General features: G+C 51.1%; 1 protein-coding gene across 1 annotated transcript in view; it reads left to right on the top strand.

The window, feature by feature from the left end:
• Positions 1-6058: 6058 nt before the first annotated feature.
• Positions 6059-14114, top strand: part of LOC144738330 (phosphatidylcholine:ceramide cholinephosphotransferase 2-like) — a 30781-nt gene continuing 22725 nt past the window's right edge. The window contains exon 1 of the mRNA XM_078621368.1: positions 6059-6223. Within this exon, the coding sequence (XP_078477494.1) occupies positions 6209-6223 (15 nt within the window). The 5' untranslated portion in view covers positions 6059-6208. The remainder of the gene's footprint in view (positions 6224-14114) is intronic.

The raw sequence follows: 14114 nt of genomic DNA on the forward strand, positions 1-14114 counted from the left end.
CGAGGTGAATGGAGGTGGAGCCAGCAGGGCAGTATGGGAAGGCCGGATCGGACGATCCGGAAGGGGAGGAGTCAGGGTCACGTGGGATAGAGGATATAGAGGGGAGCCCGGAAGAGATCGGGGTCAGTTGATGGAGTGAAGAAGCGTGACCACGTTGGGTGGCCGCCGCGCCATCAGCCACGTGGCTGATGGTGCTTCGGTACACCGTCGGCCAGCGGTGTGCGGAGCGGGGAGGAGCGGAGCGACTAACGAGAGGAGCGTGCGGGGGCACGCGAGAGGAGCGTGCGTGGCACGCGAGAGGAGACGCTGGTCCCTTGTCAGGACCAGCGGGGGTGTGAGGACGAGTGGAGGAGCTAATGGAGGAGCGTGCATGGCACGCGAGAGGGAGCGTGCGCGGGGCGCGCGCGAGACGACGTTGGTCCGTGGAGGAGACCAGTGGGGTGCGGAGAAGAACCTGAATAAAAGGCAAGCGGAGACCAGCAGTGCCTGACAGAGTCTTTTATTACACAAAGATTGGTAAATTTGAGAGAGAGACAAAACACAGACATGGGGACACAGTCTATATTGTGTCTCTCTCTGTGTGTCTCTCTCTTCTTGTTTGTCTGTCTGTGTTTCTGTCTGTGTTTTGTCTCTCTCTCTCTCAAATTTAGCAATCTTTGTAAGAACGTAATCAGGTAAGGTGCTGACTGTTGTGTTAGCCGACTCTCTGTTAGATTGCATTGTATTTCTAAGTTAACGAGGTTTGTTTTCTACCTGATTACGATTGCTTGTGTTGCAATCGAAACGTCGTATTCTATTATTTAATTTATTTTCCCTCTACTTGACTTTACCGAAAGAACCAAAGAGTAATTCCTGCAGTTATGAAAGCTTCAAATCAATCATTAATATGCTTTTATAGACTTTAACAGTTTAAAATACTGTATTTATTGATGTCAATAACTATGTAAATACAGCATTTTTACCCATCATATTTATTTTTGATTCTAGTCACACAAACGAGTTTCGAGATTAACCTGAACTATTTAACTATGTTACTATGAATGTTGCCATTTGCAATGTTATTAAATATTTACCTCAATGCATGAGTTGTGTTATATTCTTAATCACTTAACTTTATCCATATAAGTTGTATCCTTATCCCACTGCTCCCTACCTCCTAGTAGAGTATATTTAATCTACCCAGTTACTTTATTTCACTTACCTGTACAGAAGAAGTAACACTTTTAGTTCAGCCTGCTTCTCACTGCCCCTCACTGCTTCACAACAACAGTGTTGTGAATCTGATTGTTGCTTTCAGGGGCCAGAGGGCAGGGTCTAAGTGTTATCCTGCTTGGGTAAGCATTGGGCTCTGAGCAGCCGTCATTGTTCGGGGTGGAGTTAAAAGCATCCTGATGAGTATTTTAATAAGGGACTTTTTCCCCTCAACTCTCACTGACATCATGTGTCACACGAGCATTCGCCAAACATTAATGTTCGTGGAGCTGGTCCGACCAGTCCTCTCTCCTCCCGTCGTGAATCATTGTGAGAGGGGTGGGGGGACACAGGTCGGCTGAATAAGCATTAACAATAAAGTTCAGAGAAGATGAGTGACTCTGCATTGTGTTCTGTACTCCGGAGAAGTAGGCGACTCGACAACGGCTGAACACCCAGGGGGCGGTTTGTGAAACGGCAAAACTGGTTTCAAAGGTCCTCTTCAGAAGGGCAAATTTGGTATGTGCAATAGCGATCAGATACCCTCCACGTCACAACACCGTAGCTGAATTCCTTGGTCCAGAAGATAGTCCACATCTCTATTGGGGTGTGCCTTGTACTTTTGTGCGCGGGGTCCAACCTCTACTCATCACTGCCAATGATCTTAAATAATCATACAACACACCTGGCTACCCGTAGCTATTAGCAGAGTACACGGTGATACACAAGCGAGTAGTCACGGATGAGCTCACACTGGCTACATCCGGTAATGATAAAAAAAAAAGAACATGCTTTGACCCTTTGTGGAAATAAAACAGTAGTTGTGTCAAGATGTTCAAGCACTAAATAGATACCGTTTGAAAGGCACCAAGTTTGCATTAACCATAACCTTATACTTGTGGCAAAACATTCAAACAAATCTACTCTGATATATGCATTGGCTTTAAAACTGATTGGTCTACAGCAGAGATAAGACTTCTGCATGACCTTGTCTCTGCATCAGTGTTAGACCAGAGAATGTCAAAAGGTGAAGTACAAACATTTTAACATCAGTTCTATTGCCAGAAAGGGCAAAACCTATTCTTATTTTTTCACCATCTTGGATCGTGGCGAAAATATCCCATAATGTCCGGTAAGCATCTCACTACGTGTTTTAAAAAATCAAGATTATTTCATTTCATTTTTACTTTAATTTATTTTCTTTCTTTAAATAAGCTGATTACTCTAGATTTGAAGTTTTCGTGACTGCAGGGATCCATACTCTTTGGTTCTTTCGGTAAAGTTAGGTTAGTATTGTGAATGTGTTACTATGCCCAGTGAAATATGTAGGACGTAAGAATGACAGACCTGTCAACCCATACGGTTTACCCCGTATTCTTGTACAGCAGGGGTGTCCAAACTTTTTGCAAAGAGGGACAAATTTGATAAAGTGAAGATGCCCGGGGCCAATAGTTCCTTCTGACATTTTTTTTAACCACAAAAGTTATGTGAAAATACACACTGTTATAAAACAATTTTCATTGTTACAATTACCTTTATTTTTAAAATGACAATGTAACCAAATATAAGCCACTCAGGCAGACGTGAACAACTCTAAAAACACAATTAAGCCTTTCATTCAGTCAGATAACATTGAACAAACTGTATAGAATACCTTAAATTTCCAAGAGTTAAATATCTTTGCCTCATGAACATTTCAAACAGGAGTTATAAGTAATGCAAAGTGGTCTGTTATCATTAAACTTTAAAACAAGTGAATTTTGCCATTGTCTTTTACAATATATTTCAGAAAGCAATAGTTTGTGTCACATCTACAGGTACATCACATCAACAGTTATAACCAAATCTTATTCAAGAGTTTAATAAAACAAGTGCCATAAGTCCAAGTGCATTAGTGTGCTTTAGGCTTTTCACTCTTAATAGTGTAGAGGTGTAATTGTGTATGGGAGCGGATGGCCAACAAACACAAGGGGCGTGGTTAGGGCCGTACACATAGGAGGTGCTCGCACCGACGTCCGCACCTGCATCCCCCACGGGCCCCTCCCGGGGGGGCCGAGGACTATAAAAGGTGGTGAGCCGGAGGGCTCGAGGTCGAAGTATCAGCTTTAACCAGCGAAGACGGAAGACCAGCTAGAATAGGCCCCGGAGCTTCCCTGGCTCGCTGTCCTTGTAAGGGCTGACCAGGGCTAGCCGGTGGCGTGGCCCCGAGAGCCCAGACTGACGAGCAGGTCTGGGGACTCAGGGTGCCGGATCCCAGCTTGACCAGGGCTGGGACAGGTAGCCTCCCTTAGCTCCCTAGTGGAGGACTTGGGCTTGGGTTAGCGGGGCTTAGATGTCGTGTCTCCCTGTTAGCCGAGTAAGGGGACGTTACCCCTTAGGTCCTGTGTATACTCGTTAACTGTATACAAGTTGTGTTAATAAATAAGTGTGCCTCCGATCCCGTCGTCAAGCCTCCTGAGTACTTACTACAATAGTGACAGATGTTACCGTACAAAACACTCAATTTCAGATTAATCAAGGAACAGATAACTTCCTGACACTAATGAGAAGGGTAATACTGAGATCTAGATTTCCGTAAAGAGACCAGGTCTGGCTTGAGGGCAGTGGTTGAGATACGTAAAATGTCACGCAAGTGGGAGTCACTCATCCTTGACCTCAACCGGTTCTTGTTTAAGTTTATGACTGAGAATGTTTGCTCACACAAATATGTGGAGCCGAATAAGCTCAGCATTTTCTTAGCGATTGACCGCATTTCTGGAAACCTTCGTTATGTCAACCAAAAAAGCCAGATTTGCCAGCCATACAGGATCGGACAGTTCTTCCATTGGTTGTCCCTTCTCACCCAAAAAATGTCCAATTTCCTCTTTGAGAAAGAAAAATCGCTGTAGTGCGGGCCCCCGACTTAGCCACCTCACATCGTTGTGATATATTACGTCACCGTATTCAGCCTGGATGTCACGCAAGAACTGCTGAAACTGTCGGTATAGAGCTTTAGAGCGAATAGAATTGATTGCCTTTGCCACTGGTTTCATAACATCGTCAAATTTGAGATGTTTGGCGCAGAGAGCCTGCTGGTGAATGATAGTGATGTTTAATAGCGTTACCTGCTTCTTCGCTGACTTTATTGCAGATCAGTGTGGACAATCCACTTCGCTCACCAGCCATGGCAGGCGCACCATCAGTAATGATCACAGAAACTTTACTCCATGGTAGTTTCATGTCATCAACAGCTTCACAAACAGAAACGAAGAAATCTGTTCCTCTGGTTTGCCCTTTAAGGCTTTTGAGGTCAAGCAGCACCTCTGTCACGTTCATGTTGTCATCAACTCCTCTTAAAAAACAAGTAGTTGTGCAGTGTCAGATGCATCGGTGCTTTCATCGCAGGCTAATGAGAAATAATCAAAAGCCACTCCCCTGTCCCCCAGTTGTCTCTGAATATCTGACGATATGTCCTCAACTCTCCGTGCCACAGTGTTGCGTACCAGGCAAACATTAATAAATTCTTGCTTCTTCTCGAGGCAAATGTTCTCCACTATTTTCATGACACAGTCTTTTATAAACGCACCTTCAGTAAAAGGTTTGCCATGTTTAGCTATTAACATGGCCACTTCGTAGCTGGCTTTGGTGATGTTTTCCTTTGTCTCACAGGCCCGCGTGAAGAATCACTGTTGCGATGCCAAAGCAGCTTGAAGTTGCTTCACTTTTTCAGCGCGGTCACTCCCTGTTAGCTTGTCGTATGTTGTAGCATGTTTAGTCTCGTAGTGTCTCTTTACGTTGAAATCCTTAAACAAGGCAACCGTCTCTTTACAAATTAGACAAACACAATTGCCTCAATTTTCAGTAAAGAAGTATTGTAATTCCCACCGCTCCTGAAAGCGGCGGCCCTAACTGTCAACTTTTCTCTTTTTTGCAGTCGCCATGGCAGAAATTATTCGAGAAGGGTTCGCGGCACGGATGCAGAGCCAGATAGCATTCGAATGGTGCTGCCACCGTGTGGCGGAAGCCGGAATTACATCTTTAAAGTTTTATGATTTATTTATTCTGACAGAGCTAGCGATCCATAAATAACATATTATGAGACCGAAGCTGCGGGCCGTATGAAATCTGATGGCGGGCCGTCATTGGCCCGCGGGCCGGACTTTCGACATGCCTGTTGTACAGAGAAATCGAGTTTTCAAGTCCATACGGCATACAGCCGTTTCAATACGGGCACAAAAAATCGTATTTGGTTGTGTTTCTCCCTTGTGATGAGACTTTGTAGGATGAACATTGAGATTTACAAGGTCACGGGGTGACCAATACGGTCTGAATTGGTCTGAAATAAGGTTGGGCACTGATAGGGGGATGACATGGCAATGAGGTTTGATAGCGTGCTCTCCCTAACCCCAACCATTATCCATTATTTAGTCTGGGAACATTTTACCTTTATCTTTACGCAATTTTGAGTCGTCGCACGCGCCGTTTTATGATTACACGCTTTTTATTATGATTACACGCTTTTTATTTAACTCGCTCTGTTGCTGTCGTATCTTCAAATATTGTAACTCGATTTTAACCCACTTCCCAAAGTGGTATCGACTGCAAACTTGGTATACTTATGTCATACTGATGACAATACTATATTTTATCATTAAAAATAAAAAAATTAGATATTTTTTTACATTATTTTTTATGTTAAGTTTCGGCTTTGGTCTAATTGTCCACGCTCAACTGACGTTGGCTGTAAATCACCACGGCCCCTTACGTTATGGCACGCTACATGTAATGAAAGCGGTCCCTTACTAGAATATTACTTCTTGTCAATAACAAATCGAGAGGACGTCCATTTTACCTACGTGACTTTACCGAAAAAACCTAAGAATACGTCCATTGGCATCCATCACCCGCCGCTACGACAGCAGGAAGAGAATCGATCCGCGATTCACAGAATCTTGGGCGCCCAACCGCACATGGAATCGATTCCCAGCGAGGCGTCTTGCAAGGGCCTCGCGTGCCCTGAGAGGAGTTTGGGGGCCCGATGGTGATGGTGGAGGTGGGTGGCTCTCGCTCGGGGTGCTTCTTCCGCCGTTTTACCTCTGTCTGCCACCCTCGGGGGCTTTCTCCTTCGCGCTTCAACATCTTGCTGCTGCGGCGGCGGCTCCATCTGTGGCCTCGCTCTCCGAATGTCCCCCGGGCGCCCCTCGGTTGTCGGGCCCCAAAGGAGACCGAGGGGTTTAGGCCCAAGCCTCGGCCTTGTCTAGTTTACTCGCCGGCCGTGGGCGCCTGAGCACGGCGGCATTGCGAATGCAATTCACAATCATAAGTATAAGCGATTGTAATTTATAACATATATAGGCTAGTCCGATTTGAATAGGTAGACTAAATTAGAATGTGCAATTATAATGTATGGTTTGCTTTGGTATATACGTAGCTTTAACGTAGTGCAGATAAGTATAAGGCTCAACGCAAGTGCCGAATTAAAATATCTTGTTCAGATAGGCATTGCCACGCATTGTGTTTAGAATATGTAGTCGGTATAGGTATGCGTGATTATAAGGCGTAGTGCGGATATGTTAGCAGCTGTGCCCCTCTTGTTTTCCTCCTGATGACGATCGCTTGTGTAGTGATCGAAACGTAGTTTTTGTTTATTTTATTAATTTGAACCTATCTACGTGACTTTACCGACAGACCCCAAAATATAAATTCCTGCAGTCACGAAAGCTTTAAGTCAAGATTCAATCTGTTTAGGTTTACGAGTCGTGAACACGACAGAGATTTGAGTGGAGGATTGGGTGTGTGGGTGACTGGGGGATTGGGTGTGTGGGTGACTGGGGGATTGGGTGTGTGGGTGGGTAAGTGAGTGAGTCGGGGAGTGAGTGGATGAGTGAGTGTGTAAGTGGATGAGTGAGTGGATGAGTGAGTGTGTGTAAGTGAGTGAGAAAATGGGTGAGCGAGTTCCTTAATTTTAGAGGAAGTAGCTATCTCCTGTACATAGCTGGATGAGGTAACATCTGTTGGGGAAGTATGAAAGACGAACTTGATGTGTCGGGACGTCACCATCAACCCCACGAAAAGTTAGCAAGAACCTGCCTGTGTATTTCGTGTCGTGAAACACTCAACTCCGTGTGAATGATGGGGCAGTTGTGGAGAGAGTGGAGAGGTTTCCATTCCAGGGCAGTGTGCTCATGACCAATTCTGGTTTGACAGCAGAGGTGTCACTCCGGATCAGTCGAGCGGCATTATCTTGCTATCAGCTGCGTAACGCTGCTGTGTGGAAGTTACCTGGTCTGTCGCTCAATGCGAAACTCTGGGTCTTCTCGGCCATAGTCATGCCCTCCCTTTTCTATGCTTGTGAAACGTGAACCCCTCTCATGGAACATCTGCGCCGGTTATAAACATTAAGGATGGCCTGCCTATGAACCATTCCGGGTTTAGCCTGCAAGCTGGATTGTGTGAGGAGCTCACAAATCCTTGAATGATCTGGACACATTTCCCAACAGCGAACTCCTCCGGCAGGCAAGGCTGCATTGGATGGGTCATGGAGCATGCATGCCCAGCCACCATATGCCCAAGCAACCGGATTGAGGCGGCTAAACATGCACGGCACGGGCTAGAAAATAGATGGACTGATGTGGTACAAAACGATGTGGAGCTGAGTGAACTTGCCGATGACTGGTACCAGTCGTGTCAAGATCGGCCTCCATGTGTGGAGGAGGCTCGTGAAGGACGCTACTGGGCAGTGTCAGGCTAGGTGCATCTTGAGGCTATGGGTAAGTTGGAGGCAGTCACCCTCCAGCAATAATGGAGGGCAGAGGAGTGATGCTCACAACATCTTGCGTATTGCTGGGCGGCTAAAACGCAAACAGTTGGCGCAGTCGGGAGCACAGATTGTGCATCTGCCAGTCATCTCAGTCAGTCAACCCATGGTACCTGCAGGGTCTGTCCCTTGACCTATCAGTGAGGCTTCAACATTTCACGTGGCCTCAGTGCGCCTGGCGTGGCACAGGTGCCGTGTGGACGTCTCTGTCACTTAGTGGTGAACGGCGGCGGTTGTTGTTGTATGGGGAGCAGTAGTGTAGTGGTTAGTGCGCTAGAAATCCGGCGACCCGAGTTCAATTCCCCCTCATGGTTAATGCCATTGACGATTATCTGAACTGGTCATAGGTCTCTCCTAGATTGACTCGGCCTCAAATGGGTACCTGGTGTGATGTGTAAATATCACCATTAGGGAGACAAAGGCGGCCGGGCATGGTTTTGGCCACCCACCCCCCCGTGTGCCTTGCTGGCTTTCATAGGTGCTCGCTAACAGCACTTGCCCCAACAGTCTGTTAAGGCTATATGGGGGATCTTTTGCAAGTGAGTGTATAAGTCAGTGAGTGTATAAGTGAGAATGAGTGAGTGAGTGTGTAGGGCTGTTACGGGAGGGCTGTAAGTGCATACGATCCAATGGGTAACAAACACAGTGGGCGGAGTTACGGGAGTACACGGGGGGTGCCCGCAACGACGTCCGCGTCAGGCAGCCTGGGGGGGTTGGGATCCTGGTGAGGAGTATAAAGGGGGAGGACAGAGAGAGCTCGGGGCTCAGTCGGGGAACGAAGGAGGAAGAGTGAAGATCCTCTAGCTAGAGCCCTGGACTCCCCTCGACGCCGCCCTTGTCAGGGCTGCAGAGGATCGAGCCAGAGGCGTGGTTCCGTGAACCGGGGTTAGACCCTGGGACTCCGGAGACCGTAGCCCGACTCACCAGTGTCGGGCCAGTTAGCCTCCCCTAGCTCGTTAGAGGAGGACTTGGGGATAGGTGAGGTTAGCTAGGGGATATCCCCAGTTAGCCGGGTGAGGGGGCCGCTACCCCCTCTAGTGTTGTCCTGTACCGACAAGCTAAAATAAATATACGTGTGCCTCAACCTGGGTGTCCAGCGTCTTCACCGGTACTTCATCTGGTGTCAGAAGTACTACGGACATGGAAACACGTCAGACAGCTCGAGCCAGAGTACCGGAGGAGGACACTCCTGAAGTCGTTGAGCCCGAGGCGGCTCACCAAGACATGGCGCAGCCGGGGGCCGACGCGTTCCTACCGGGGCATCGGCATGAAGAGGGGCCGCAGCCAGACGCGCTACGGCTGGCTCACGAGAGACTGGCGGAGCTACTGTACGCCGCTGCCGCCACACTGGAAAACATCACGCGGCTGGGGGCTGGTGGTCCACCACGGGGCGAGGGGAGTCGTCGACCTGAGCGCCTTCCCGCCATTTCTGAAGACTCCAACTTTGAATTTCCCGCCAACGTCACGGCAGCTGCGGAGGGCGTGGCCGGGCTCAACCTCGGGTCCGACACCGCTCTCGCTGGGACAGCTGCGTCATCTCCAGCGGAGGGAGCGTCATCACATCCGCGACAGGCGATTCCATCTGCCATTCGCGCCGACGCACAGCCGAGTCCCGGGGATAGCAGCCTACAGACTTCCAAGGCGAACGCTGCGCTGCAACAACGGCTGCCTCCGCTGAAAGAATTTGTTGGTGCAGAGGGCGACTGGGGCGGCTTCCAGCGACGCTTCATCGCCCACCAAGAAATGGCAAGGTGGTCCGACGATGAAGCCCTCTGCGCGCTGCCGGCGCTCCTCGACGCAGACGCGCTCGCCGCCCTCACATCGGCGCCGAAAGAGAAGCGGTCTACTCTGCCGAAGGCACTACAACTGCTGGCCGGGGTCTATGGACCTTCAGCGGAATGCAGAGAGCAGTTCTACGAGCGCAAGCGGGGTGAGAAGGAGTCGCCCCTGGCATACAGGACGAGCCTCCTAGCGCTGGCTAAGACGGCTTTTCCCCGTATGGACGACGATGGCGTGGACGCGATGGTCACGGAGAAAATACTCCTCCTGGCAGACGACCTGGACATCGCTGTCGTCGCACAGGAGGACGCCGAGATGACCTCTCTTCAGGCGGCGCGCCTCCTTCACGCCAACCTTCTGTCCCTGCGGCGGAAAGCCAGCAGGGCATCGGCAGGGCGTGCGGTGGCTGCAGCCACCCTTCCGACGGAGGAGCTCTTCGCCGTCGACCATCGACGGCAACAGGCGCAAGAAGTACGGTCGGCCCGGGACGGGTCAAGCCGTTTCAACCGCCCGTCGTCTCCACCGGGGCTCCCGCGGTGTTTCAACTGCGGCGTCCGGGGCCACGTCGCCTCGGGGTGCCGCTCTCCTCGACAGCGCGGGACGACGCCTCGACGGGACGCCGGGCCTCCTCCTCCCAAGCTCCAGCAACATGACCCGGCGAGTCGCGGCACCACACATGTTTGGCCAAAGCACCTACCCGTTGCACGCTCTCGCACCACAACAAACGGGGGGCCGATGTCGCGTTGCGAGGGGCCAACGCGGATCACTGCGGGGACTCAAATCGAGCCCAAACAGTGGTCCGTGTTGGCCCATCGCGTGGTAGCCGCGTCGTCAGGGTCGTCGGCCGTGGTCGGACACATTGACGGGGTAGAAGTACGCATCTTGGTCGATACGGGGGCATCGGCGACAATCATTTCGGAATTAATTTACAATATTCTGCCCGTACAAAGCCGGCCTTTACTGCCGGTTAACGTCCCATTCTATGCCGCTAACGGGGGCTCTCTCGGCATCATGGGACAGATTCGAGCGCAAATTTCTATTGGGGACATCAAATTGTCGGGGCCGATTTTCGTTTCCTCCTCGCTGGCGGTTCCGTGCCTGCTGGGGACGGATTTCTTAGGGAAAATGCCCATTCGTATTTTGATCGACCAAGGATGCATTGAGCTTCCATCGGGGCGGCGCATGGCGTTCCTGCCATCCCCTGCGGCGGCTCGGTCGGCGTTCGCGACGGTACCGGCGTTCGTCGTTCAAACTGTTCGTGTGCCGCCGGGAGCTCAAATGCTAGTGCCTCTGAAACTTCGTAAGCCCTTCGCTAAGGGCATAGGGGATCAGGGTGTTTTGCTGGGACCGTCTAGGGCCGGGGTTAATGGGCCTCATTTGATTCCGGCCCAGACCGTCGTAAGAGGGGACGGGGACCCTTTCATCGCGGTCCTCAATGTGGGATCGCAGACGGTGGTGGTTCCTCAAGGGACGGTGCTCGCTCACGCGACGCCAGTGCCCTGCGAGGAACCTGTCGCGAACCACGTTGGCACTGCTTCCCGGATGCTCCCACATTCGGACAGCGATGAAGGGTGGATCGACGCGCTTTGTGCGGGATCGACGGACCTGACAAATTCAGAGCGCCAACAGCTTAGAACGCTACTGAGGGAATTTTCCGACGTTTTCAGTCGAGATAAATATGATTTGGGTTGCACTCACCTGCTGCGTCACCATATTGACACGGGTGACAGCCCGCCAATTCGCCAAAATCCGTTTCGGTTAAGTCCCGCCGAAAAGGACCATGTCAAATCGGCTGTTGATGACATGTTAGCCGCCGACATCATTTCTCCCTCCACCAGCCCTTGGGGAGCGCCGATCGTCCTGGTTAAAAAACAGGACGGCTCGTTGCGGTTTTGCGTGGATTTTCGGCGCCTTAATAAAATTTCGGTTGCCGACGCATACCCGCTCCCACGGATGGACGAATCGCTGGACGCCTTGGCGGGAGCGCGATTCTTCTCCACTCTAGATTTACTTTCGGGATTCTGGCAGCTTCCTCTGGACGATGATTCTAAGCCTAAAACTGCTTTCCGTACACCGCACGGCCTGTTCCAATTCAACCGGTTGCCGATGGGCTTACACTCAGCGCCGGCAACTTTCCAGCGATTGATGGAATTGGTTTTGGCTGGATTGCAATGGGAGTCGTGCCTGATTTATTTGGATGACGTTATTGTCTTTGGTAAAACTTTTGACGAACATCTCCAGAGGTTGCGGGCGGTTTTCCTAAAGATGCGGGCTGCTAATTTGAAATTTAAGCCCCAGAAATGCCATTTGTTACGCGAGTCGGTGCGTTATCTGGGGCACATCGTAGGGCGCTCGGGTATTGCTACCGATCCCGCCAAAACGCAGTGTGTCAGCTCCTGGCCGACTCCCACCACGGTGGGAGAGGTCAGGAGTTTTATTGGCTTCGCATCATATTACCGACGCTTCGTCGCTAATTTTGCAACGATTGCAAAACCCCTACACGCGTTAACATCAAAAGGGGTCCGGTTCCACTGGGGTCAGGATGAGGAAGCCGCTTTCTGCTCCCTTCGGGACGCGCTGGTGAAGGCTCCTCCCTTGATTTACCCAGATTTTTCGAGGCCGTTTTTGCTCGACACCGACGCGAGCAACACAGGTATTGGAGGCGTGCTTTCCCAGGTGGTTGACGGCGTGGAACGGGTGGTCGCGTACGGCAGTCGGGTGTTGTCTCCAACGGAGCAAAGATATTGTGTCACCCGTAGGGAACTGTTGGCAATCGTCTATTTCATCCAACAGTATCGCCCATATCTGTACGGTCGGCATTTCACCGTCCGCACAGATCATGCGGCACTGCAGTACGCCCTGAAGGTCCAACAGCCATCGGGACAATTGTCCCGATGGTTGGAGGTCCTCCAGGATTTCAGTTTTGAAACCACTTATCGTAAGGGCGTTCGCCACACCAACGCTGACGCTCTGTCGCGGATGCCAACCGCCTCCGAATGCGCATGCCTCCTGGGGTCGGGGCGTTGCAAGCCAGTAGGGGACATGATGGTTCCGGTCCTGGCGGCGGCCGCCGACGATGAAACGGTAGTCCCCATTGATATCGCCGAACAGGGGAGAGATTCCCTGCTTGGATTGCCCGTTGATGAATGGGGGCGCCTCCAGTTGGAGGATGCCTCCCTCCTCGCGTTGCGTCGTCGCGCCGGGGAGAGGGGGCGTGTGACGGGTCATGCCGACGCATGGGAAACCCATGCGGGCTTGCTTATGCATTGGGACGGGAAATCCCAGCGTCACCGGCTGGTGGTCCCTTCTGGCCTACGGGGTAAGGTGGTGTGGGCTGCTCATGAGCGCCTCCTCCACCTAGGTACCCACAAAACACTCGCCTTGCTCCAGCTGAATTTTTTTTGGCCGGGTATGACAAGGGATGTCGCTGATCTGTTGGCGGCATGCCCTCAGTGTGCGCAGCGCAAACCACCGGCACGGGAGTCGAACCCGCCCTTGCAATCCATCCAGGTCTCCAGAATAAATGAACTGGTCGCACTGGACATTCTGGGGCCATTCCCCGCCACTTCCAGGGGAAATAAATATTTGCTTACTGGGGTCGAATATTTTACGCGCTGGCCTATGGCCTGGCCCCTGGCGAATCAGTCGGCAGCAGCCATCGTCGACGCCTTTGTCCAAGGTTATGTCATGGACAAAGGTGCCCCGGAGCGGTTGTTGACCGACCAGGGTAGAAATTTTTCGGGGAAACTCCTAAAACAAGTCTGTGATCTCCTAGGAACGAAAAAAATTCGAACCTCTCCCTATCACCCGCAAACCGACGGGATGGTCGAGCGTCTGCATCGCACCATCACGTCTATGTTGTCGCAGCAAGTTTCGGACTCACAGGCTGATTGGGACTTACAAATTCAAGGGGTTCTAGCGGCATACAGATTGGCTCCCCATGCTGCGACGGGGTTTTCACCTTTCTTTCTTATGTATGGCCGCGAACCCGACCCACCTGTTCGGGCACAGCTGCAGATCCCCGTGCCGCTGGGCAAATCTAAATTGGACGATCACGTTAAATTTAACCTTGACAAACTGACTGAGGCGCGGGATGCGGCGAGGCTAAATTCTGACAGGCGTCAGAAGGCGAACGAGCGCCTCAGACTGGCTCGCGCGCACGTGCTGCAGTGGAAGCCGGGGGACAGGGCATGGCTGCACTGTCCCCAGGTACCACTCGCGACCTCCTCTAAACTCGTACGCCCGTGGCGGGGCCCCGTCGAGGTTGTTGAGGTTTTGAGGCCTCAGTGCGTTCGAATCCAATGGGGGAGGCGCCGGTGGTTTGTACACCCCTCTAGGCTGAAGCCGT

The sequence above is a fragment of the Lampetra planeri genome, chromosome 81 (assembly GCF_965212315.1).
Source record: "Lampetra planeri chromosome 81, kcLamPlan1.2.h2, whole genome shotgun sequence".
NCBI classification, from domain to species: domain Eukaryota; kingdom Metazoa; phylum Chordata; class Hyperoartia; order Petromyzontiformes; family Petromyzontidae; genus Lampetra; species Lampetra planeri.